This window comes from Ranitomeya imitator, chromosome 5 (assembly GCF_032444005.1).
Source record: "Ranitomeya imitator isolate aRanImi1 chromosome 5, aRanImi1.pri, whole genome shotgun sequence".
Lineage (NCBI taxonomy): Eukaryota > Metazoa > Chordata > Amphibia > Anura > Dendrobatidae > Ranitomeya > Ranitomeya imitator.
Genome location: NC_091286.1, coordinates 56473667 through 56500767, shown reverse-complemented (window position 1 = coordinate 56500767; position 27101 = coordinate 56473667). Strand labels below are relative to the sequence as shown.

The 27101-nt window shown below is 42.6% G+C and overlaps 1 protein-coding gene across 1 annotated transcript in view; it reads left to right on the top strand.

Moving 5' to 3' along the window:
- The window catches only part of WDPCP (WD repeat containing planar cell polarity effector), a 380247-nt gene that overhangs the window by 23073 nt on the left and 330073 nt on the right, over positions 1-27101 (top strand). Inside the window, exon 2 of the mRNA XM_069768696.1 lies at positions 25734-25794. Coding sequence (XP_069624797.1) covers positions 25734-25794 — 61 coding nt within the window. The remainder of the gene's footprint in view (positions 1-25733; positions 25795-27101) is intronic.

The window sequence follows — 27101 nt, the reverse complement described above, 5'->3', positions numbered from 1 at the left end:
TGGGGCATCAGCGTACTCGGGATAAATTGGACAACAACTTCTGGGGTCCAATTTCTCTTGTTACCCTTGTGAAAATAAAAACTTGGGGGCTACAATATCTTTTTTGTGGAAAAAAAAATATTTTTTATTTTCACGACTCTGCATTCTAAACTTTTGTGAAGCACTTGGGCATTCAAAGTTCTCACCACACATCTAGATAAGTTCCTTGGGGGGTCTAGTTTCCAAAATGGGGTCACTTGTGGGGGGTTACTACAGTTTAGGTACATCAGGGGCTCTGCAATCGCAACATAATGCCCACAGACCATTCTATCAAAGTCTGCATTCCAAAAAGGCGCTCCTTCCCTTCCGAGCTCTGCCGTGCGCCCAAACAGTGGTTTACCCCCACATATGGGGTACCAGCATACTCAGGACAAATTGGACAACAACTTTTGGGGTCCAATTTCTCTTGTTACCCTTGTGAAAATAAAAACTTGGGGGCTAAAAAATCTTTTTTGTGGAAAAAAAAAAAAAAAAAAAATTTATTTTCACGGCTCTGCATTATAAACTTCTGTGAAGCACTTGGGCATTCAAGGTTCTCACCACACATCTAGATAAGTTCCATGGGGGGTCTAGTTTCCAAAATGGGGTCACTTGTGGGGGATTTCTACTGTTTAGGCACATCAGGGGCTCTCCAAACGCGACATGGTGTCCGATCTCAATTCCAGCCAATTCTACATTGAAAAAGTAAAACGGCACTCTTTCTCTTCCAAGCTCTGCGGTGCACCCAAACAGTGGTTTACCCCCACATATTGGGTATCGACGTACTCAGGAGAAATTGCACAACAACTTTAGTGGTCTAATTTCTCCTGTTACCCTTGTGAAAATAAAAATTTGTGGGCAAAAAGATCATTTTTGTAGAAAAAATGCAATTTTTTTTTTTCACGGCTCTACGTTATAAACTTCTGTGAAGCACATGGGGGTTCAAAGTGCTCGCCACACATCTAGATAAGTTCCTTAAGGGGTCTAGTTTCCAAAATGGTGTCACTTGTGGGGGGTTTCCACTGTTTAGGCACATCAGGGGCTCTCCAAACGCGACATGGCGTCCAATCTCAATTCCAGCCAATTCTACATTGAAAAAGTAAAACGGCACTCCTTCTCTTCCAAGCTCTGCGGTGCGCCCTAACAGTGGTTTACCCCCACATATTGGGTATCAGCGTACTCAGGAGAAATTGCACAACAACTTTTGTGGTCTAATTTCTCCTGTTACCCTTGTGAAAATAAGAATTTGTGGGCGAAAAGATCATTTTTGTGTAAACAAAAGCGATTTTTTATTTTCACGGCTCTACGTTATAAACTTCTGTGAAGCACTTGGGGGTTCAAAGTGCTCACCACACATCTAGATAAGTTCCTTAAGGGGTCTAGTTTCCAAAATGGTGTCACTTGTGGGGGGTTTCCACTGTTTAGGCACATCAGGGGCTCTCAAAACGTGACATGGCGTCCGATCTCAATTCCAGCCAATTCTGCATTGAAAAAGTCAAACGGCGCTCCTTCACTTCTAAGTTCTGCGGTGCGCCCTAACAGTGGTTTACCCCCACATATGGGGTATTGGCGTATTCAGGAGAAATTGCATAACAAAATTTATGGTTACATTTCTGTTTTTACACTTGTTAAAATAAAAAAAATGGTTCTGAATTAAGATATTTGCAAAAAAAAGTTAAATGTTCATTTTTTCCTTCCACATTGTTTCAGTTCCTGTGAAGCACGTAAAGGGTTAATAAACTTCTTGAATGTGGTTTTGAGCACCTTGAGGGGTGTAGTTTTTAGAATGGTGTCACACTTCATTATTTTCTATCATATAGACCCCTCAAAATGACTTCAAATGTGATGTGGTCCCTAAAAAAAAAAATGGTGTTGTAAAAATGAGAAATTGCTGGTCAACTTTTAACCCTTATAACTCCCTAACAAAAAAAAATTTTGTTTCCAAAATTGTGCTGATGTAAAGTAGACATGTGGGAAATGTTATTTATTAACTATTTTTCGTGACATATCTCTCTGATTTAAGGGCATAAAAATACAAAGTTTGAAAATTGCAAAATTTTAAAAATTTTCGCGATATTTCCGTTTTTTTCATAAATAATCGCAAGTAATATCGAAGAAATGTTACCACTAACATGAAGTACAATATGTCACGAAAAAACAATCTCAGAATCAGCGGGATCCGTTGAAGCGTTCCAGAGTTATAACCTCATAAAGTGACAGTGGTCAGAATTGCAAAAATTGGCCTGGTCATTAAGTACCAAATTGGCTCTGTCACTAAGGGGTTAATTCATTAATTTACCGTAGATGAAGGGCTGAGTTCACATTACATCTTTTTCCCCCTTTTCAACCCCTTAACCCCCAGAGGTATTTTCGTTTTCATTTTTTGCTCCCCTTCTTCCCAGAGCCATAACTTTTTATTTTTTGTTCAAAATGGCCATGCAAGGGCTTGTTTTTTTGAGGGATGAGTTGTACTTTTGAACAACACCATTGGTTTAACTTATCATGTACTCGAAAACGGGAAAAAAATTCCAAGTGCGATGAAATTGCACAAAAGTTGTTTTTTTTAAAACCATGTTCACTAAATGCTAAAACTGACCTGCCATTATGATTCTCCAGGTCATTACGAGTTCATACACACCAAGCATGTCTAGGTTCTTTTTTATCTAAGTGGTGGAAAAAAATTCCAAAGTTTGGTTAAAAAAAAAATTGCACTATTTTCTGATTCCCGTAGCGTCTCCATTGTTCGTGATCTGGGGTCGGGTGAGGACTTATTTTTTGCGCGCCGAGCTGACGTTTTTAATTATATTATTTTGGTGCAGATAACGTTCTTTTGATCGCCCGTTATTGCATTTTAGTGCAATGTTGCAACTACCAAAAGAAATGATTCTGGCGTTTTGATTTTTTTTCTCGTTACACCGTCTAGCGATTGGGTTAATTCTTTTTTTATCTTGATAGATTGGGTGACTCTGAACGCGGCGATACCAAATATGTGCATGTTTGATATTTTTTTTTATTTTACTTGTGGCATCTTTTAATAGTCTCCATGGGGGACTAGAAGCTGCCATAACCTGATCAGCTAGCAGAATTGCTGACTTGCTATGAGCACTGACCACCGGGTGGCGCTCATAGCAATCCGGCAGTGACAACCATAGAAGTCTGCTAGAGACCTCTGGTTGTCATGCCATCCCATCAGCGACCCGCGATCATGTGACACGGGCGCCGATGGGCAGGATTCCTGGCGCGCTTGCCAGAAGCGCATGTTAAATACCGCTGTCAAACTAGCTAGCAGTCTTGGGTGGATCGTGATTCCACCCGCTGCTGTTCAAAACAGCTGACATGTACCGGGAAAGATATGGGCTCAGCGCCGGAGCCTACATCAAAGGAAAGAACTCCGACATCAGCGTACTATTGCGCCCAATGTCGGAAAGGGGTTAAAGTGCCTCAGGGGAAAGTTTTCAATATATACAATTACTGGATACAAGTTCTTCTCACTAAATTAGAATATCATCAAAAAGTTAATTTATTTCAGTTCTTCAATACAAAATGTGAAACTCATATACAGTGGGGCAAAAAAGTATTTAGTCAGTCAGCAATAGTGAAAGTTCCACCACTTAAAAAGATGAGAGGCGTCTGTAATTTACATCATAGGTAGACCTCAACTATGGGAGACAAACTGAGAAAAAAAAATCCAGAAAATCACATTGTCTCTTTTTTTTTTTTTAATCATTTTTTTTGCATATTATGGTGCAAAATAAGTTTTTGGTCAGAAACAAACAATCAAGATTTCTGGCTCTCACAGACCTGTAACTTCTTCTTTAAGAGTTTCCTCTTTCCTCCACTCATTACCTGTAGTAATGGCACCTGTTTAAACTTGTTATCAGTATAAAAAGACACCTGTGCACACCCTCAAACAGTCTGACTCCAAACTCCACTATGGTGAAGACCAAAGAGCTGTCAAAGGACACCAGAAACAAAATTGTAGCCCTGCACCAGGCTGGGAAGACTGAATCTGCAATAGCCAACCAGCTTGGAGTGAAGAAATCAACAGTGGGAGCAATAATTAGAAAATGGAAGACATACAAGACCACTGATAATCTCCCTCTATCTGGGGCTCCACGCAAAATCCCACCCCGTGGGGTCAGAATGATCACAAGAACGGTGAGCAAAAATCCCAGAACCACGCGGGGGGACCTAGTGAATGAACTGCAGAGAGCTGGGACCAATGTAACAAGGCCTACCATAAGTAACACACTATGCCACCATGGACTCAGATCCTGCAGTGCCAGACGTGTCCCACTGCTTAAGCCAGTACATGTCCGGGCCCGTCTGAAGTTTGCTAGAGAGCATTTGGATGATCCAGAGGAATTTTGGGAGAATGTCCTATGTTCTGATGAAACCAAACTGGAACTGTTTGGTAGAAACACAACTTATCGTGTTTGGAGGAAAAAGAATACTGAGTTGCATCCATCAAACACCATACCTACTGTAAAGCATGGTGGTGGAAACATCATGCTTTGGGGCTGTTTCTCTGCAAAGGGGCCAGGACGACTGATCCGGGTACATGAAAGAATGAATGAGGCCATGTATCGTGAGATTTTGAGTGCAAACCTCCTTCCATCAGCAAGGGCATTGAAGATGAAACGTGGCTGGGTCTTTCAACATGAAGGAGTGGCTTCGTAAGAATCTCAACCCTATAGAAAACCTTTGGAGGGAGTTGAGTCCGTGTTGCCAAGCGAAAAGCCAAAAACATCACTGCTCTAGAGGAGATCTGCATGGAGGAATGGGCCAACATACCAACAACAGTGTGTGGCAACCTTGTGAAGACTTACAGAAAACGTTTGACCTCTGTCATTGCCAACAAAGGATATATTACAAAGTATTGAGATGAAATTTTGTTTCTGACCAAATACTTATTTTCCACCATAATATGCAAATAAAATGTTAAAAAAACAGACAATGTGATTTTCTGGATTTTTTTATTCTCAGTTTGTCTCCCATAGTTGAGGTCTAACTATGATGTAAATTACAGACGCCTCTCATCTTTTTAAGTGGTGAAACTTGCACTATTGCTGGCTGACTAAATACTTTTTTGACCCACTGTATTATATAGAGGCATTACAGAGTGATCTATTTCAACTAGTGTTTATTTCTGTTAATGTTGATGATTATGGCTTACAGCTAACGAAAACCCAAAAGTCATTATCTCGGTAAATTAATTAAATACATATCCAGTAATTTGCACATAGACTGTACTAATTGTATTTGTCACTGACATCTATATATCTATTCAATATGTATTTACTGTATGTAATCCATCTCTTCTATCCTGTCTGTTCCTGCAGTGATTTTACAGTACGCGGCTGCTGAATTTCCGGCTTTTCTTCTATTATTATTTATTATTATTATTATTATTTATTTATATAGCACCATTGATTTCATGGTGCTGTACATGAGAAGGGGTTACATACAAGTTACAGATATCACTTACAGTAAACAAACTAACAATGACAGACTGATACAGAGGGGCGAGGACCCTGCCCTTGTGGCCTTACATTCTACAGGATTATGGGGAAGGAGACAGTAGGTTGAGGGTTGCAGGATCTCCGGTGTTGGTGAGGCGGTAGCTTCGATAGTGATGAGGCGGCAGCGGGGTCAGTGCAGGCTGTAGGCTTTCCTGAAGAGATGGGTTGTCAGGTTCCGTCTGAAGGATACGAATGTGGTTGATAGTCGGATGTGTTGGGGCAAAGAATTCCAGAGGATGGGGGATATTCGGGAGAAGTCTTGGAGGCGGTTGGATGAGGAGCGAATAAGTGTGGAGGAGAGAAGGAGGTCTTGGGCGGACCGGAGATCACGTGACGGAAGATATCGGGAGATTAGTTCATAGATATATGGAGGAGACAGGTTATGGATGGCTTTGTAGGTCAGTATTAGTAATTTGAACTGGATACGCTGAGGGAATGGGAGCCAATGAAGAGATTTGCAGAGGGGGGAAGCAGAGGAGTAACGAGGAGCGAGATGAATTAGTCGGGCAGCAGAGTTAAGAATGGACTGGAGAGGTGCAAGGGTGTTAGCAAGGAGGCCGCAGAAAAGGATGTTGCAGTAGTCAAGGCGGGAGATGATGAGGGCGTGCACAAGCATTTTAGTAGATTTTAGTTGAGGAAAGGACGGATTCTGGAGATAATTTTGAGCTGGAGGTGACAGGAGGTGGAAAGAGCTTGGATGTGCGGTTTGAAGGACAGGGCAGAGTCGAAGGTTACTCTGAGGCAGCGGACTTCCGGTACGGGGGAAGCATGATGTCATTGATTGCGATAGATAGGTCAGGTAAGGAAGATCTATGGGATGGAGGAAAGATGAGGATTTCAGATTTGTCCACATTGCGTTTGAGGAAGCGAGAAGAGAAGGAGGAGGATATGGCTGATAGGCACTCCGGGATTCTGGAATCCATGAGACTTTATGAGTTGTCCCAGGCCAAGTGTATAGATTGAGAAGAGTAGGGGTCCTAGAACAGAGCCTTGGGGGACTCCAACAGAGAGAGGGTGGGATGAGGAGGTAGTATGGGAGTGGGAGATGCTGAATATGCTTTTGGAAAGGTACGAGGAGATCCAGGATAGGGCGAGGTCTTTGATGCCAAAGGAGGAGAGGATCTGTAGTAGGAGGCAGTGGTCAACCGTGTCGAAAGCAGAGGACAGGTCTAAAAGGAGGATTACAGAGTATTGTCCATTAGCTTTCCATCTATGTAATCTATATGTGTGTGTGTGTATATACAGTTAGGTCCATATATATTTGGACAGAGACAACATTTTTCAAATTTTGGTCATAGACATTACCACAATGAACTTTAAACAAAACAATTCAGATGCAGTTGAAGTTCAGACTTTCAGCTTTCATTTGAAGGTATCCACATTAAAATTGGATGAAGGGTTAAGGAGTTTCAGCTCCCTAACTTGCTCCACCCTGATTTTAAAGGGACCAAAAGTAATTGGACAGATTCAATAATTTTAAATAAAATGTTCATTTCTAGTACTTGGTTGAAAACCCTTTGTTGGCAATGACTGCCTGAAGTCTTGAACTCATGGACATCACCAGACGCTGTGTTTCCTCCTTTTTGATGCTCTGCCAGGCCTTCACTGCGGTGGTTTTCAGTTTCTGTTTGTTTGTGGCCTTTCTGTCTGAAGTTTAGTCTTTAACAAGTGAAATGCTGCTCAATTGGGTTGAGATCAGGTGACTGACTTGGCCATTCAAGAATATTCCACTTCTTTGCTTTAATAAACTCCTGGGTTGCTTTGGCTTTATGTTTTGGGTAATTGTCCATCTGTAGTATGAAACGACGACCAATCAGTTTGGCTGCATTTGGCTGGATCTGAGCACACAGTATGTCTCTGAATTCCTCAGAATTCATTCGGCTGCTTCTGTCCTGTGTCACATCATCAATAAACACTAGTGACCCAGTGCCACTGGCAGCCATGCATGCCCAAGCCATCACACTGCCTCCGCCGTGTTTTACAGATGATGTGGTATGCTTTGGATCATGAGCTGTACCATGCCTTTGCCATACTTTCCTCTTTCCATCATTCTGGTAGAGGTTGATCTTGGTTTCATCTGTCCAAAGAATGTTCTTCCAGAACTGTGCTGGCTTTTTTAGATGTTTTTTAGCAAAGTCCAGTCTAGCCTTTTTATTCTTGATGCTTATGAGTGGCTTGCACCGTGCAGTGAACCCTCTGTATTTACTTTCATGCAGTCTTCTCTTTATGGTAGATTAGGATATTGATACGCCGACCTCCTGGAGAGTGTTGGTCACTTGGTTGGTTGTTGTGAAGGGGTTTCTCTTCACCATGGAGATTATTCTGCGATCATACACCACTGTTGTCTTCCGTGGGCGCCCAGGTCTTTTTGCATTGATGAGTTCACCAGTGCTTTTTTTTCTTTCTCAGGATGTACCAAACTGTAGATTTTGCCACTCCTAATATTGTAGCAATTTCTTGGATGGGTTTTTTCTGTTTTCGCAGCTTAAGGATGGCTTGTTTCACCTGCATGGAGTGCTCTTTTGACCAGATGTTTACTTCACAGCAAAACTTTCCAAATGCAAGCACCACACCTCAAATCAACTCCAGGCCTTTCATATGCTTAATTGAGAATGACATAATGAAGGGATTGCCCACACCTGTCCATGAAATAGCGTTGGAGTCAATTGTCCAATTACTTTTGGTCCCTTTAAAAACAGGGTGGTACATGTTAAGGAGCTGAAACTCCTAAACCCTTCATCCAATTTAAATGTGGATACCCTCAAATGAAAGCTGAATGTCTGATCTTCAACTGCATCTGAATTGTTTTGTTTAAAATTCATTGTGGTAATGTCTATAACCAAAATTAGAAAAATGTTGTCTCTGTCCAAATATATATGGACCTAACTGTATACATATATATATATATATATATATATATATATATATATGTGTGTGTCACTGACATTTATATATCTATCTATCCTATGTGTATATATCTATTCTGTGATTTTACTGTACGCGGCAGATGAATTTCCAGCTTTTCAAAGGAGATCGTTGTGTTAAAATCAGACAGCACCCACACCCGATTACATGCTGCAAGTTTTTTCCAGTCCGATGGTGATAATATCCGACCTGGAAAAAAAAAACACAGATGAACACACAATGATAGAATAACATTAGTACTTATGGCCTCACCCCTTCCACAAACGCCAATATCCTCACCTTTCCACAGAGATAATAATCCATTTGTCCCTGATTTTCAGAAATATAATCTTTTAATAATTAAATTCATGTCCAGTAATTTGCACACACACACTGTACTAATTGTATATGTCACTGACATCTATATATCTACCTATTCTATTTGTATTTACTGTATGTAATCCGTCTCTTCTATCCTGTTGGCTCCTGCAATGATTTTACACTACGAGGTTGCTGAATTGTCGGCTTTTCTATCTACTAATGTATATATTTATATATATCGGTATATGTGGCATCTTTATATCTATCTACTCTATGTGTATACATCTCTTTGTGTGTGTTTTGAAGAATATTTCCTTTGAAAACGATGTGTAAATGACAGAGAATTGCTCTATGTAAAAGCTCATGGTAAAATCGCATTGCAGTCGGATAGAAATCGCACGGCATTCGGATGTAAATCGGATGCTAGGTGTGAAAAATCAGATTGTACTCGCGTGAAAAACGCATGACACTCGTCTGACTTTGCAGGAACAAAATCGGACCGATTTTAAAATGGCTAGTATGTCTCCGGCCTTACAATGTATCCGTAAACACCGTGTACTCTACTGTGGCTCCAGAGTGTGATCCGGTTTCTAACAGACAGCACTGAAAGTACGGTCATTTGCATTGGGATTCATGGTTCCAGGACAAGGAAACATCAAAATGGAAAAGTGTTTTTTTTTTCTCTCTGCTGAACAGAATATTGTATGTGACACACGTGATGGAAAACTATTTTTTGGTAATTTTCTCTGAGCCTGTTCTAGTGATCATTGTTGCTGATCATATAGAGTAAGACCCCCTTCACACGTCCTGATATTTACGGGACTGGAAAAACCGTACAGGCGCTGACCGTGTCTGTGTGTATAATCCGTGTGCACCATCAGTGTGACACGTACAGGAATAGAATGCAGAATAGAAATGACAGATGCTTTGGTGTTAGATGTGCAAAGATAGAGAATTGATAGGTAAATAGAAGATAGATATAAATATGTCAGGGAGATATATATAAATATATATATATAGTATATATCAGTGCTTTGCGTGTGTAGTTTTCTGTACTTGTATTTTGCTAAGAATTAAATGAAAAAATGGCATGGGTGCACCCTGATTTTTAATAAACAACTGAGGGAAAGCAGACAGCTTTGAGCTGATGTTGTTATTCTGGAAAAGACCAATATCCATGGAGGTTCCCAGCCTATTAATATTAGCCCCCGGGCATAATAACATGCTTAATGGGGCGACTAGTCTGAGGACGTGAACGCCCCCGCCACTAGTCAAAGCCCTCATTTACATATCGTAAATGGACTTTAAAAATACTTTTTTCTAAAGATTTGTTTATGTGTGTAATATAACACAGGGACTGCTAGGCAGGGTATTATATATGCAGACACAACGGCTGGTGGTTCTGGGGGCACGACGGACCTGACAGGTTCTCTTTTTAAAGGGAATTTGTCATTATGGTTTTGCTACGTAATCTGACAGCATGAGGTAGAGGTTAGTGATGAGCGAACGTGCTCGGATAAAGTGTTATCCTAATATCTTGTGCCTGCTCGTATATTATGTTCAAGTCCCTGCGGCTGCATGTTTTGCACATGCAGGGATTGCCTAACAAACAGGTTATCCGAGTACGTTCGCTCATTACTGGTAGAGGTTGAAACACAGAATTCAAAGATGTGTCAGATGTCAGGCTATGTGCTGTTTACTTACACTGAAGGTTTATCACCTGGTGATTATCACTGCTGTGACTAGCTAGCGCAGGGGCACTCATTCAACTTCCTCCACCCTCTTGTGATAAGCAGCTCACTGTCTATAGACAAATTACATAAAGAAGCTGGTGCTAGCTCCGGCCACAAAGTACATATACTGACACTGGTGTCCGGTCAGTCAGTAGTGATATCTTATTGCACATGCTCACGGAGAGAGAAGAAATGAATGAATCAGCGGCTAGCAAAATACACCTGCCGGCCTAAGCACTGCGGCCCTTGGGAATCTGCCCGAGGGCAGGATGTTAAGTCATTGATGGCCATAAACGGCCCGCAGGTCTGAGGTTCCCTTTGGTTAACCCCTTAACGACCGCCGATGCGCCTTTTAACGGCGGAAGTTAAGGGTACTTAAACCACAGCGCCGTTAATTAACGGCACTGTGGAAAAAGTGAATAGCGCCCCCCAGAGTCTGATTTTCTCTGGGATCTCGGTTGCCGGGGGTAGCCGAGGCCCCAGAGAACATGATTCGGGTTTTTTTTTACTGACCCCCGGGTTGCTGTCGCCAGTAACTGTTTACCGGCGGTCGCAAAAAAACCCCCAAAAACACGATTTCCCATTTAATTTCTCTGTCCTCTGATGTGCGATCCCATCGGAGGACAGAGGAATGGGGTCCCCGATAGCCCCCCGATACTCACCTGTCTCCCCCGATGCTCCTAGTGGCTCCCGATGGGCGCCGCCATCTTTTTCCGGCAACAAAATGCCAGCCGGCACCCAGAAGATCTTTGGGGTCTCAGCTGCCAGGGGTAGCTGAGACCCCAAAGAACATGATGGGAGTCGGTTTTTACCGACCCCTGTTTTGCGATCTCCGGTAATTAACTGTTTACCGGCGGTCGCAAAAAAAAAAAGCGATCTGTCATTCTCTGTGTCTGATGTGATCGCACATCAGAGGACAGAGAAATAGGGGGATTCGGGGACCCTGTTATACTTACCGGTGTCCTTGGATCCTCCTGCGTCCCATCCTGCCCGCTGGCTTCCTCATCGGGAAAGAAAATAACGGGCGCATGCGCAGTGCGCCTGCCATGATCTGCCGGCCGGCAGCTAGAGGAGTTGGGGCTAAAATTAAGGTTAGGGTTGGGGCTAAAGTTAGGGTTGGGGCTAAATTTAGGGCTAGGGTTAGGGCTATGGTTAGGATTCTTTCACACTTGCGTCGGTACGGGGCTGTCGCAATGCGTCGGCTCGACGTACCTGCGCACGTTGTGAAAATTGTGCACAACGTGGGCAGCGGATGCAGTTTTTCAACGCATCCGCTGCCCAGTCTATGTCCTGGGGAGGAGGGGGCAGAGTTACGGCCACACATGCACGGTCGGAAATGGCAGACGCGACGTACAAAAAAAAAGTCACATTGAACTTTTTTTGTGACGACGGTCCGCCAAAACACAACGGATCCAGTGGACGACGGACGCGATGTGTGGCCATCCGTCGGCAATACAAGTCTATGGGCAAAAAAGGCATCCTGCGGGCACATTTGCAGGATCCGTTTTTTGTCCAAAATGACGGATTGCGACGGATACCACACGACGCAAGTGTGAAAGTAGCCTTAGGGTTAGGGTTGGGGCTAAATTTAGGGTTAGGATTGGGGCTAAATTTAGGGTTAGGGCTAAAGTTAGGGTTAGGGCTAGGTTTAGGGTTGAGGCTAAAGTTAAGGTTAGGGTTGGGGCTAAAGTTAGGGTTGGGGCTAAAGTTAGGGCTAGGGTTGCGGCTAAAGTTAGGGTTAGAGTTAGGGTTTGGATTAGGGTTGGCATTAGGGTTACGTTTGGGATTAGGGTTAAGGTTAGGGTTGGGATTAGGGTTAGGGGTGTCTTGGGATTAGGGTTAGGTTTGAGGTTAGGGTTGAGATTAGGATAAGGGGTGTGTTGGATTTAGGGTTTTGATTAGGATTATGGATCGGGTTGGGATTAGGGTTAGGGGTGTGTTGGGGTTAGGGTTGGAGTTAGAATTGGGGGTTTCCACTGTTTAGGTACAAACACGACAGCCAATTTTGCGCTCAAAAAGTCAAATGGTGCTCCCTCCCTTCTGAGTGGTTTACCCCCACATATGGGGCATCAGCGTACTCGGGATAAATTGGACAACAACTTTTGGGGTCCAATTTCTCCTGTTACCCTTGTGAAAATAAAACTTGGGGGCTAAAAAATCTTTTTTGTGGGAAAAAAAATATTTTTTATTTTCACGACTCTGCATTATAAACTTCTGTGAAGCACTTGGGCATTCAAAGTTCTCACCACACATCTAGATAAGCTCCTTGGGGGTCTAGTTTCCAAAATGGGGTCACTTGTGGGGGGTTTCTACTGTTTAGGTACATCAGGGGCTCTGCAAACGCAACATAACGCCCACAGACGATTCTATCAAAGTCTGCATTCCAAAACGGCGCTCCTTCCCTTCTGAGCTCTGCCGTGCGCCCAAACAGTGGTCTACACCCACATATGGGGTGCCAGCATACTCAGGACAAATTGGACAACAACTTTTGGGGTCCAATTTCTCTTGTTACCCTTGTGAAAATAAAAGCTTGGGGGCTAAAAAATCTTTTTTGTGGAAAATGTTTTATTTTTTTATGTTCATGACTGCGTTATAAACTTCTGTGAAGCACTTGGGCATTCAAAGGTTCTCACCACACATCTAGATAAGTTCCATGGGAGGTCTAGTTTCCAAAATGGTGTCACTTGTGGGGAGGGGGGGGGGGGGGGTTCTACTGTTTAGGCACGTCAGGGGCTCTCCAAACGCGACATGGCGTCCGATCTCAATTCCAGCCAATTCTACATTGAAAAAGTAAAACGGCGCTCCTTCTTTTCCAAGCTCTGCGGTGCGCCCAAACCGTGGTTTACCCCCACATATGGGGTATCGGCGTATTGAGGAGAAATTGCACAACAAAATTTATGGTTAAATTTCTGTTTTTACATTTGTGAAAATAAAAAAAATGGTTCTGAAGTAAAATGTTTGCAGAAAAAAGTTAAATGTTCATTTTTTCCTTCCACATTGTTTCAGTTCCTGTGAAGCACGTAAAGGGTTAATAAACTTCTTGAATGTGGTTTTGAGAACCTTGAGGGGTGTAGTTTTTAGAATGGTGTCACACTTGGGTATTTTCTATCATGTAGACCCCTCAAAATGACTTCAAATGTGATGTGGTCCCTAAAAAAAAAATGGTGTAAAAATGAGAAATCGCTGGTCAACTTTTAACCCTTATAACTCCCTAATAAAATAAAAAATTTGTTTCAAAAATTGTGCTGATGTAAAGTAGACATGTGGGAAATGTTATTTATTAACTATTTTTCGTGACATATCTCTCTGATTTAAGGGCATAAAAATACAAAGTTTGAAAATTGCTAAATTTTAAACATTTTCACCATATTTCCGTTTTTTCATAAATAATCGCAAGTAATATCGAAGAAATGTTACCACTAACATGAAGTACAATATGTCACGAAAAACAGTCTCTGAATCAGCTGGATCCGTTGAAGCGTTCCAGAGTTATAACCTCATAAAGTGACAGTGGTCAGAATTGTAAAAATTGGCCCGGTCATTAAGTACCAAATTGGCTCTGTCACTAAGGGGTTAAACGACCCAGCTGGCAATGTTGAACGATAGGTAAATGTTTACTGATCAGCGGTGGCTTCATAGCCTGTTTACACAGGCAGACCGCTGTGTACTGCACTCTAATCGTTCAGTGTGGGCTTCCATTGTTCTCGGCAGCACAATCTCTGTAAACAAGACTTAAGGCCCCTTCACATTAAGCGACGCTGCAGCGATACCGACAACGATCCGGATCGCTGCAGCGTCGCTGTTTGGTCGCTGGAGAGCTGCCACACAGACAGCTCTCCAGCGAGCAACGATGCCGGTAACCAGGGGAAACATCGGGTAACTAAGCGCAGGGCCGCGCTTAGTAACCCGATGTTTACCCTGGTTACCATCCTAAAAGTAAAAAAAACAAACAGTACATACTTACCTACAGCCGTCTGTCCTCCAGCGCTGTGCTCTGCACTCCTCCTGTACTGGCTGTGAGCACAGCGGCCGGAAAGCAGAGCGGTGACGTCACCGCTCTGCTTTCCGGCTGACCGACGCTCACAGCCAGAGCAGGAGGAGTGCAGAGCACAGCGCTGGAGGACAGACGGCTGTAGGTAAGTATGTAGTGTTTGTTTTTTTTACTTTTAGGATGGTAACCAGGGTAAACATCGGGTTACTAAGCGCGGCCCTGCGCTTAGTTACCCGATGTTTACCCTGGTTACCAGTGAAGACATCGCTGGATCGGTGTCACACACGCCGATCCAGCGATGTCAGCAGGAGTCCAGCGACGAAATAAAGTTCTGGACTTTATTCAGCGACTAACGATCTCCCAGCAGGGGCCTGATCGTTGGTCGCTGTCACACATAACGATTTCATTAACGATATCGTTGCTACGTCACAAAAAGCAACGATATCGTTAACAATATCGTTATGTGTGAAGGTACCTTTACAGGACTTATGTGCTGCCAAGAACATTGACCTTCTCTGCAGCACAAAAGATCATTGAACCTGACGAACTAGAGTTTTCCTCATTCAGCTGGTGACGGGCATTCTGTGTAGACTGTGGACATAGTCGTGCCGTGTAAATGGACCTTTTAGATTTAGAGAGGTTTTTGTTTACTTGTTTTTTTGTATTTGATCTTTTGTTGGATATTTTGAGTTCTTTTTCATTTCTTTTTTTTTTTTTGAGCATTTTTTGAATATTTAACAAAAACTTTTGAAGTGAAGAAAGCATGAGAATAGTTAAATTGATTCTCTTCTATTCTGCAAGATGAGTGGTCAGTCTAACTTCAGAAGTTGGTCGCTTTCCAACTTTAAAAGACTGATAACAGGGAACAGTGGATCACTTTCAACTGCACACCAGTTTTACGTTATTCACATCTAGTGATTGAAGTGCCATCGAAAACTGCGTTCGATATTACCGACACGGTTTTTGCTCTGTTGTAATTACAGGTTTTGAAACACTGTCATTTTACATGTTTCACCTTACAAGAATGCCTGCATTTATGTGTGCACCACTAGGTGTCGCCATTGCTCTATCTTTCTGCAGTTCTATGTGGGTACATGGCTGTGGGATGGGCGATGATTTGGGGAATCGGCTAATTACTGAATATCCACACATTTATTGGTGAGTACAGTAAGAAAATGACCTGGCGAAAAGGTTTGGTTGTTGTCTTTCCAACATAATCTAGTAGTGACCCAAACATTCCTAATTATAGTTACCCCCCCAAATGAAAAAAGTACTTGCATTTCTGAAGTGCATTATGCATGAGCTCATATTGCACAGGCAGGTGGGGGGTACATTGCGATTATCATACAGAATCTTGATTATTGCAACTTTTAATACTGATTAGAATGTGGCCGTGAATGGGGCGCATCCCCAATACAGAGCATGGCTGAAAATGGCGCTCTCTTGTAAAACGCATGCATATATTTTCTATCAGGCTATATCATTTGCCTGTGCTTTTTATCTTTATACCCCCCAAAAAAATCTCATACTTAGAATGACTTCTTTGGGATGACCACACTAAATAGGGGTGAGAAATGGCCTTCAAAGGGGGCGATCCTCTCAGAATAGAATATAAAGGCCAATTTACATGGATATGGATGAATTGCAGATTCTTCAATATTCACAATCTTTTGTAAAACTGTTACCTTCAGAAAAATTGGATGGGAAATGAATGTTAAATGTTTTAAAAACAAAAAAATATTAATAATGACATGGTCTTTTTCATTCTGGTAGGAAATTGCAGCATCAAGGAGGAAGTGACAGGAGCAGAAAGGGCCACACTATCCCCCACACTATCCCCCACACTATCCCCCACACTTTCGTCATACTGTCATACAAGCATGCTAATACTTATATATACAGGGAAAAAAAAGTTTTTAAAAAATGTACAGTGGGATTTTATTGTCAGTTGTAGTAAGGCCCAGGTTTTCGGGCTTTCTAAAAAGCAGGATTAATATAACTTTTTAATAATATTGTGACAGTTTTAAAGAGGCCCTCCAGGACGTTATCATTGATGATCTTAGGATAACCCATGAATACCAGGTTAAGGGAACACTGACTCTGGGCACCTCAGCAATTAAAGGGAATCTGTGAGCAGGTTTTTGCTATGTAATCTGAGAACACCATAATGTATAGGCTGAAAGTCTGATTCCTGCAATCTCTCATTTACTGGGCTGTGTTTTTGTTTCAGTAAAGGGGATTATCTGTACAGGACTAGCCGTCTCGTGCCTCCTGGTCCAACCCTTCTCCACCATAGAATATCAGTTTTCTATCAATATACAATGTTCGTAGAAAGCTTCCAATCAGTGATGAGGCATTCAGAGATCTGCAGCAGAGAAAACTTCTATCACAACTGCTGCACCCAGTGAGTGACGCATCGCTGGAATCAGGGTCTCTGTCCCAACCTCATGCTGCTGTCAGGTTACATAGCAAATATCTACTGAATGTTTAACTGTCCGAAGAAGCTGAGGTTCCCTAGCAAGCGCCAAATCTCCCCGTCATTGTTTTCCAGGCAAAGCGTCATATATATTTTGATATTACAACTTCGAGAAGCTTAGTCCTTCATATGTTCGCGGGTTAACAGAAGTGACCTGACCATTCTGCAGGCTGTTTCTGCTCCAAAGACACTTTTTATACTTCCCAGTCTGTGGGAAGGCTCCAAAGGCAGCCGATTGTTTTTTTGTTTTTTTTTTATCGTTTTATCAGCCTTTTTGATTCAAAAACTGATAGACGTTTAGTCATTGAATGAAGTTAAAAGAAAAAAATATCCGCTAAATGCCAGTAAAAAAATGCCCCCAAAACACTGAAAAAAATTCTCCAAAAACATGTTGAAAAAGTGCTCAGGAGTCCACAAAAAATGCTAAAAAAAAAAGATGCTTCAGGTTTATAAAACTGCAGAAAAAAGGAGTTTCCTGTAGCTTCTTCCTCTCGAAAAGTGTACATTTTTAGCCACCTGAAAAAGACCTTGTGCGCACACCTTTAAATCAGATTATTAGGAGGTTGCTGGGATTCAAATTGGATAATAATAATTGCATTCATTAGGGTAAAGTCCTGAAAACCCCTTTAATGGAACACTAAAACCCTGAAAATGCATAAAGAAAAATATCTAAAAAAAAATCTATATCCCATCCATTCTTTTATTTTTCTTTGTTTTATATTACAAATTTAACAGTGAAATACATATATTAAAGAAGAAAGACGTGGTGCTCTTCCTGGCTGTGAGACAGCCGGCTGCAGCAGGAGCCTCTCCCTCTGCTCTGGCCCTTTGTCCAATCTCCAGATACTGGACCCGATCAGCAGGAGATTAACCCTGCGTATCCTGCAGCATTTCTCCAGTAATGATGGTTTTAGACTGACATTAATGGGAAGATTCCCACCCGTTTACTTTTATCATTCATTTGTAGGTTTGCTGTTCCTTTTTAAGTTTATGTTGCAATCACTAATGTTTTTTGTTATTACTGAATAATTAGTAATATATCGTTATAAGAAGTTTTCTTTTTTTTTTTTAGACTGATGAGATTACCGTAAATGACATGAGTGGCTATTTTATAAATAGGAATATATTCTTGAACAGGATTTTCTCAATTGGGAAATTCATTGAAACTATTGACACACGAGAAGAAAGGAACCTTATTAAGGAGCTAGTCTTCTATTTAGGAATTATCGGAATAATTATGACAATCTGCTCTAATGATACGTGATCTAAGTAAAGAGAAACCCCTCCAAATGAGGCCGAATTATTAGTTAGAACACAACATTGATTGGCTTTTCTAACTTATCTAGGACTTCACATCAGAACTGTGTAATTAAAGTGGTAATCTTTGTGATACTAATTACTGGTTGAAAAGTTAAGATTGCCTTGGGCCCTTTCTAATGCTCTTTGGGAGAGGAAATGCAAGGCTTGAAAGTCGTGTGTAGATGCCGGCCGGATTGGACACGAGTGTTAATTTCAAGCAATTTGCTTAGCACTTTAGAGAGCCATAAACTGTAAGAGACGAGTTATGTGCAATAAAGACATGTAAAAATATATGATTAAAATGTCACATACCTTATGAATGGTGCATAGTGTACTAAAGTGAGTTTTCTAAGGACTTGTGATAATGGCATATCATTAGGATGAGAAAAATATCGGCCAATAAAACAAAGGGGAATGGTGAGCCAAATTTAAAGGGGTTTTCAACTACTAGGACAACCCCTTCTCAATCTGAGCATTTGGTGCCGATAAAATAAAAACACCTACCGGTATATTCGCCTCACTGTTCCAGGGCTGCGGCTGATCTCTGACTTCATCTTGATGCAGGAAAGAAATATATCTTGGTACCGTGCTAGCCAGTAGATAGAAAAATATTTAGAATTGAGAGTCCTCAGTGGTTGATACCTTTTAATGGCTAACTGAAAAGATGGTAACAAATTGCAAACTTTTGAGACTACACAGGTCTCTTCATCAGGCAAAGACAAAAAGAAATTCCGAAGAATCACATATTTATGCACAACATAGCACAGAAAAAAAACATGAATAAGACAGGGACATGAGGCAGAATTACCATGAGTGATACACAGTTATGTCCTTAAATGTTGGACCAGTTCTTAGATAAGGAATGTTTTATTGTCCTCTGATTGTGGTCTGGTTCTGTTGTGATGACCCCTCATAGTCTGAGGGGCAAGTTCCTTAGTTGATGTAAAAAGACATAAATCCATGCGACACATTCATTCCTGCACTAAGACTGTCATTGGTCATCATCAATTTGTATTCCCATACTCTTCTGTCTCTCTTAGATTTGAAGCTACCTTTTAACACAAGTAATTTCATGTCCATAATGTTGTGATTTGGGAGACAAAAATGTATTGCCACAGGTAGATCCTTTCTTTTTTCTCTTATTGTGTGGCGGTGAGAATTCATTCTTGTTCTAAGCTTTTGCCCTGTCTCCCCCACATACAGACCCCCAGTTGGACATTTAGTACAAATAATAATCACTCTGTCACTCTGTAAGGAAATCTGTTATCTGATGTATAATGCCCAAACTGTGGGTGGCGTGAATTAGATCCGGCTTTTCAGAGAAAATATACTTTAAAAATCTCTTACCAGTGCCGATGTAAGTTATTGATGGGTCTTTTCCATGAATAGGTAGAGGCCGTCAATCACTTGCAGATCCCATTACTGACATAGATGAAAGTTTGTGCTTTTAAAATTGCATCCAAGTAAATTATTTTCTGAAACTCTCTATCCGGGAAGCTTAGCCGGAGACCAAACTAGTCCAGCGCTGTCCCCGGCCGGCTCCTCCCAGAGCTGTCCCTGGCCCGCTCTGCTGTCCCTGGCCCACTCTTCCCAGGGCTGTCCCCGGCCGGCTCTTCCCAGCGCTGTCCCTGGCCGACTCTTCCCAGGACTGTCCCTGGCCGTCTCTTCCCAGCGCTGTCCCCAGCCGGCTCTTCCCAGCTCTGCTGGCTCTTCCCAGCGCTGTGCTCTGCTGGCTCTTCCCAGCGCTGTCCCTGGCCGGCTCTTCCCAGCTCCCCAGCTATTCCCCAGAATTGTGCTCTACCGGCTCTTCCCAGCACTGTCCCCGGCCGGCTCTTCCCAGTGCTGTCCCCGGCCGGCTCTTCCCAGCGCTGTTCCCGGCCGGCTCTTCCCAGCTCTGCCGGCTCTTCCCCCAGCATTGTGCTCTATCGACTCTTCCCAGGGCTTTCCCCGGCCGGCTCTTCCCAGGGCTTTCCCCGGCCGGCTCTTCCCAGCGCTGTCCCCTGCCGGCTCTTCCCAGCGCTGTCCCCGGCCGGCTCTTCCCAGCGCTGTCCCTGGCCGGCTCTTCCCAGGGCTTTCCCCGACCGGCTCTTCCCATCGCTGTCCCCGGCTGGTTCTTCCCAGCTTTGCTGTACATTAGAGACCAGTCTTTCGCTATGTGAGCACAAAAGAGAGATCTGTCAGTCATCTGCAGCAAAGCAGAGAAGAGCCAGCCAGGGGCAGAGCCAAACTAGTCTGGTCTCCGGCTATGGACTTTTAAAGTATAAGAACAGAGAAACGCCTGTGTCATTCAGAGAGAGGTATACCCACCTGCAGTTGTGCAGCCAGGCTCTAAATTCATGCTGCCTGTGGTTAGTGCGGCGTGATTTAGGTGCCAGGTTTCTTTTAAGTGTTTACTACGTGCATGGTGGTATTGTCAGGAGATTTTTCTTGAGCGATCTGCAAACTCTCCAACTTCTTAATAGGACCTGGACTCCACACTATTTATAAAACTCCTTTAATCCACTGTATAATAATAATCACGTCAATGCAAAATCATAGCACTATTAAACTTTGAGTGGGTGCGTGAGATTTGTGTACACCTGTGATTAGTCCATGTCAGCATAGTTATATGACACCGCACATGTATAATACCTGTCATTTCACTGAACCTTCATATTAATCTGTGGTGTGTGAGGAATAGCACGACTTCACGCCTCTGTCTCACCTGTCCCAGCTCCTCTCCCCGCTCCTGTCCCTGCTCCTGTCCCCGCTCCTGTCCTGGCTCCTGTCCCGGCTCCTGTCACCGCTCCTGTCCCTGCTCCTGTCCCCGCTCCTGTCCTGGCTCCTGTCCCGGCTCCTGTCCCGGCTCCTGTCCCTTCTCCTGTCACCGCTCCTGTCCTGGCTCCTGTCACCGCTCCTGTCCCTGCTCCTGTCCCGGCTCCTGTGCCAGGCTATGCTTTCTTCTTCCCCATCGGCAGTCTCCCTCTGCAGTAGTGCGTTTCGGGTTACTAGGGTAATGGTGACGTCGCATGTTTAGACCTTCATAGACTGTGTGCCACCCAAGTTTTCAGTATTCAATTTTTCCGACTTCCTCGCTACTATAGCTAGCTCTGCATAATTGCTGGGATTTGCTTTATGTGCCCCAAAATATGACTCTTGACAAACTCATCTCTGCCTGTCCACATATTTGGCTCTGCTGTTTCAAGGTGCTTGTCCGCATACTCAGTTCTGCTGTTCCAATGTGTCTGGTTACATACTCGGCTCTGCTGTTCCAAAGGGCCTTATTCCCCTGGTAAACATAACTGTGTGAAGACCCCTGCTGCTGTTTTTGCTTTCCTGACATGTTGATTCTGAAGTGATGATTTCTTTAGGAGTCAAAGAAGTATATTACAGCATTCAGTATTTACGGTATTTAAGTGTGTATATATGTATATATATATATATATAATTGTCTAAGGAGTACATCCGTCTGTCTGTAACGGAAATCCTGCGTCGCAGATTGGTCGCCGCCGCCAGGCCGTGGCCAATGAGCGACGGGCACAGTCTGCCCGATAATTAGTCCCTCCCTACTTCCGTCCAGTCAGTGCCTGGCGCCCGCTCCATACTCCCGTCCAGTCAGCGCTTACACAGGGTTAATGACAGCGATAACGGACCGCGTTATGCCGCGGGTAACGCACTCTGTTAACGCTGCTATTAACCCTGTGTGACCAACTTTTGCAGCATCAATAGTAAAAAGATCTAATGTTAAAAATAATTAAAAAAAACAAAAAACCTGCTATTCCCACCTTCCGTCGTCCGCCGATGCGCGCGCGGCTGCCGCCAGCTTTCGTTCCCAGAGATGCATTGCGAAATTACCCAGAAGACTTAGCGGTCGTGGGCTGTGGTATATATTACGTGGGCTGTGTTATATACTACGTGGCTGTGTTATATACTGCGTGTCTGCTATATACTACATGGCTCCTATATACTACGTGGCCTGTGCTATATACTATGTGGCTGCTATATACATACATACATACATATTCTAGAATACCCGATGCGTTAGAATCGGGCCACTATCTAGTCTGTAAAATAAGCACCCTGAGATCATTTGACAGAAGAGGCTGATGGTGCTTTTGCTCTTGGTCAAACTTCTTAGATTGCATTATTGTTATTGACCACAGCATCTGGGGCGTTAAACTTCTGTGATTGGACCTATCTCCGTTTGCAGTGAGAGCTCATCTGTACATTACAGCCTGCAGATGGCACAGGCCACATTAATATATACACTGCTCAAAAAAATTAAGGGAGCACTAAAATCCCAAATCCTAGATATCACTGAATGAAATATTCCAGTTGTAAATCTTTATTCATTACTTAGTGGAAGGTGTTGAGAACAATAAAACCTAAAAATGATCAACGTAAACCACAACTAATATCCCACGGAGGTCTGGAGTTGGAATGATGCTCAAAATCAAAGTGGAAAATGAAGTTACAGGCATATCTAACTTCAGGGGAAATGCCTCAAGACAAGGAAATGATGCTCAGTAGTGTGTGTGGCCTCCACGTGCCTGTATGATCTCTCTACAACGCCTGGGCATGCTCCTGATGAGGCGGCGGATGACCTCCTGAGGGATCTCCTCCCAGACCTGGACTAAAGCATCCACCAACTCCTGGACAGTCTGTGGTGCGACGTGACATTGGTGGATGGAGCGAGACATGATGTCCCAGGCGTATGCAATCGGATTCAATTCTGGGGAAGGGGCGGGCCAGTCCATAGCTTCAATGCCTTCATCTTGCAGGAACTGCTGATACACTCCAGCCAAATGAGGTCTGGCATTGTCCTGCATTAGGAAGAACCCAGAGCCAACCGCATCAGCATATGGTCTCACAAGGGGTCTGAGGATCTCAGACTCTCGGAACCTAATGGCAGTCAGGCTACCTCTGGTGAGCACATGGAGGGCTGTGCGGCCCTCCAAAGAAATGCCACCCCACACCATTACTGACCCACTGCCAAACCAGTCATGCTGAAGGATGTTGCAGGCAGCAGATCGCTCTCCATGGCGTCTCCAGACTCTGTCACGTCTGTCACATGTGCTCAGTGTGGACCTGCTTTCATCTGTGAAGAGCACAGAGCACTAGTGGCGAATTTGCCAATCCTGGTTTTCTATGACAAATGCCAAGCGTCCTACACTGTGTTGGGCTGTGAGCACAACCCCCATCTGTAGACGTTGGGCACTCAGACCATCCTCATGGAGTCAGTTTCTAACCGTTTGTGCAGACACATGCACATTTGTGGCCTGCTGGAGCTCATTTTGCAGGGCTCTGGCAGTGCTCCTCCTGTTCCTCCTTGCACAAAGGCTGAGGTAGCGGTCCTGCTGCTGGGTTGTTGCCCTCCTACAGCCCCCTCCACGTCTCCTGGTGTACTGGCCTGTCTCCTGGTAGCGCCTCCAGCCTCTGGACACTACGCTGACAGACACAGCAAACCTTCTTGCCACAGCTCGCATTGATGTGCCATCCTGGAAAAGCTGCACTACCTGAGCCACTTGTGTCGGTTGTAGAGACCGTCTCATGCTACCACAAGTGTGAAAGCACAGCCAACATTCATAAGTGACCAAAACATCAGCCAGAAAGCATTGGTACTGAGATGTGGTCTGTGGTCCCCACCTGCAGAACCACTCCTTTATTGAGGGTGTCTTGATAATTGCCAATAATTTCCATCTGTTGTCTATTCGATTTGCGTTCCATTTTTTCCCATCAAATCCGTTGCAAAATACCAACATTTTTGAAGTGGTTTATTGACAGATTTCCTCTTTCTTATGCATTGTAAAGGGATGAAATTATCAGAAAGAATTAAAGAGGTATTCCCAGCTCCAAGATCCCAATATGTAGTAGGTGTAATAATAATACTAGCCAATACCTCCAATTAGGAATGTAGTATAGTTCTCCTGATTCACTATGTCACTTTCCCCATGTGCAGGGCATTGAAGTAGCTTAGGTATGCTTTTATAGGACCACTCATATACTGACAGTTTGTTAGCTGTTAGTGGTCGCAACCATGGATATGTAAAAACTACTGCAATGTCTGCACATGGGGTAAGCAGCATGGCGACTCAGAAGAACTATACTACACTTCTAATTAAAGGGTTTTTTTTCTAATATTATTATTCTACATTTCTAATTGGAGGTATTTCCTAATATTATTATTATTATTATTCTACATTTCTAATTGGAGGTATTTCCTAATATTATTATTATTATTCTACATTTCTAATTGGATGTATTTCCTATTATTATTATTATTATTATTATTATTCTACATTTCTAATTAGAGGTATTTCCTAATATTATTATTATTATTATTATTCTACATTTCTAATTGGAGGTATTTCCTAATATTATTATTATTATTATTCTACATTTCTAATTGGATGTATTTCTTCTTCTTCTTATTATTATTATTATTATTATTATTATTATTATTATTATTATTCTACATTTCTAATTGGAGGTATTTCCTAATATTATTATTATTATTATTCTACATTTCTAATTGGAGGTATTTCCTAATATTATTATTATTATTATTCTACATTTCTAATTGGATGTATTTCCTATTATTATTATTATTATTATTATTATTCTACATTTCTAATTGGAGGTATTTCCTAATATTATTATTATTATTATTCTACATTTCTAATTGGAGGTATTTCCTAATATTATTATTATTATTATTATTATTATTATTCTACATTTCTAATTGGAGGTATTTCCTAATATTATTATTATTATTATTATTATTCTGCATTTCTAATTGGAGGTATTTCCTAATATTATTATTATTACACCTACTACATATTGGGATAGGATCTTGGAGATGAGAATAGACATTTAAACCGTTGTGCATTTAAAATCTGCTCATTGGGCCGCTATTCAAAAAAGCTTTTTGCATGACCCAAATTGATGCAAATTTGGGTCATGCAAAGAGCTTTTTTGATTTTGTTTAAAATTCAATAACCACAAGCATCAATTTGAAGATTTCGGTACAAAAAAACAGCATCGAATACCACACAAAAAAAAGGAAAAATCACTTAAAATGTTTTCTTCTTCCACTTTTCTGCTGCTGTAATCTATTGCAAATCCTGATAGAAAGTTGTCTGTGCATCCGATCTGTGTAAACAGCCTTCCAGTTGCCCAGGGAGGATGTTATCCATGTTTTCCCGGCCCCAAATGACTTTTTTTCTTTTACTTTATTTTTGTATTGTTGCGGATGCAGTTTTTGTACATTTTGCGGGGATCTCACCTTTCAGCGGAGTCTCTTTTCTCTCTGTTCTTGCCCACACTTACGAGTCCAGAAAAGATTTTTCCGATTGATTTGTGAACTGTTGTGAGTGTTGGGCTGATGACTCCGGTACCTGCCATGAGAAGCCGAGTGATTGCTGGTAATAAGTGCCATTAATTTGCACACGTTGTTCCTTTCTTTGATGAAACCTCCTTTTCTTTCACAGATGTCGTTCTGCCTGGCTGAGCTGTACCTGTGGTCCCTGAAGAATACCTTGCGTGTCGGAGGTAAATCTGTTTTATTGAAGTGCTATTTTAGTAAATCTGTGCACCCGGGTGCTACATAGAGCGCCCGTAATGTCAAATATTAGCTCTGCAATGTTCTACAGTTATCTACAGGAAAAGGAGCGTTTTGTTTTGTTAACGGCGAACTGGCCACACGATTCTCACAAGAATTCCTCCTCACTTCTGTGATTTTCTGTCTGGGGATTTTGTGAGAACTTTGAGCTTTGTGATTTGTCTTTTTCCGTAAAGGTTATCTGTTGCCAGACGGGCTCTTATTTTGGGGCACTCAGTATCCCTATAAAGAGGGTCAGCTCCTCATCAACAAACGTTCCTGATGTGGTGTCACTGGTGACAATCACCAGGGGTACACTAAGCCGTACACATACCTCCCTGACCAAAAATCGAATAAAGCCCATATTTGAGCACACGTACTTGTGTGCAACTTTACTCTCCTTACTGTTGTTCTCCAGAATCCCTATTTTTAAATTTTTTTTAGAAGGTCACCGAATAATAAACTGATCTTGGAATGCCCCAACTCTGAAACCTCCAGCAATCAGCAGGAAGAACCTGACAGCAAGTGTTTAAAGGGGTTGTCCGGCCCCAGGGTGCAAGTCTGCAGTTACTCTATGGGACTGCAGACTTGCAAATCCTCATATTGCACACTGTAAGGATTATCCAGGAGCAACGGGCGTGTGACTGTAAGTATGTGATCTGTATACATGTGGTCACTAGTGATGAGCGAGTGTACTCGTTGCTCGGGTGACCTCCGAGTATTTGTGACTGCTCAGAGATTTAGTTTTTGTTGACGCAGCTGCATGATTTACAGCTGGTAGCCAGGCTGAGTACATGTGGGGGTTGCCTGTTTGTTAGGGAATCCCCACATGTAATCAAACTGTCCAACAGTCGCAAATCATGCAGGAAAACAAAATCTCCGAGCAGTCACAAATACTCGGAGATCACCCGAGCAACGAGTACACTCGCTCATCACTAGTGGTCACATGACGACTAGATGATTGAGGCTGGACACAGTCTAGTCGAAATGTGGTCTGGCAAATCGCATACTTGCAGTCGCATGACAGCCCACTCCCGACGATGGAGAGTCCTTTCAGGGCACAGCGCGTGCAATCTTAGGCTACAAGTCTGCATCCTCTGTATGTGACTTTAGACTTGTGAATCCTAAGGCCAGAAAAACCCTTTAATTTCTCTGCGGGGCCACCTTAGGAGAATTAGAGATCTACACAATGACATCACTCAAAATCGTGCCAATATATACTACAACTTGCCCCACGACAAATAACAAGCACTCACGC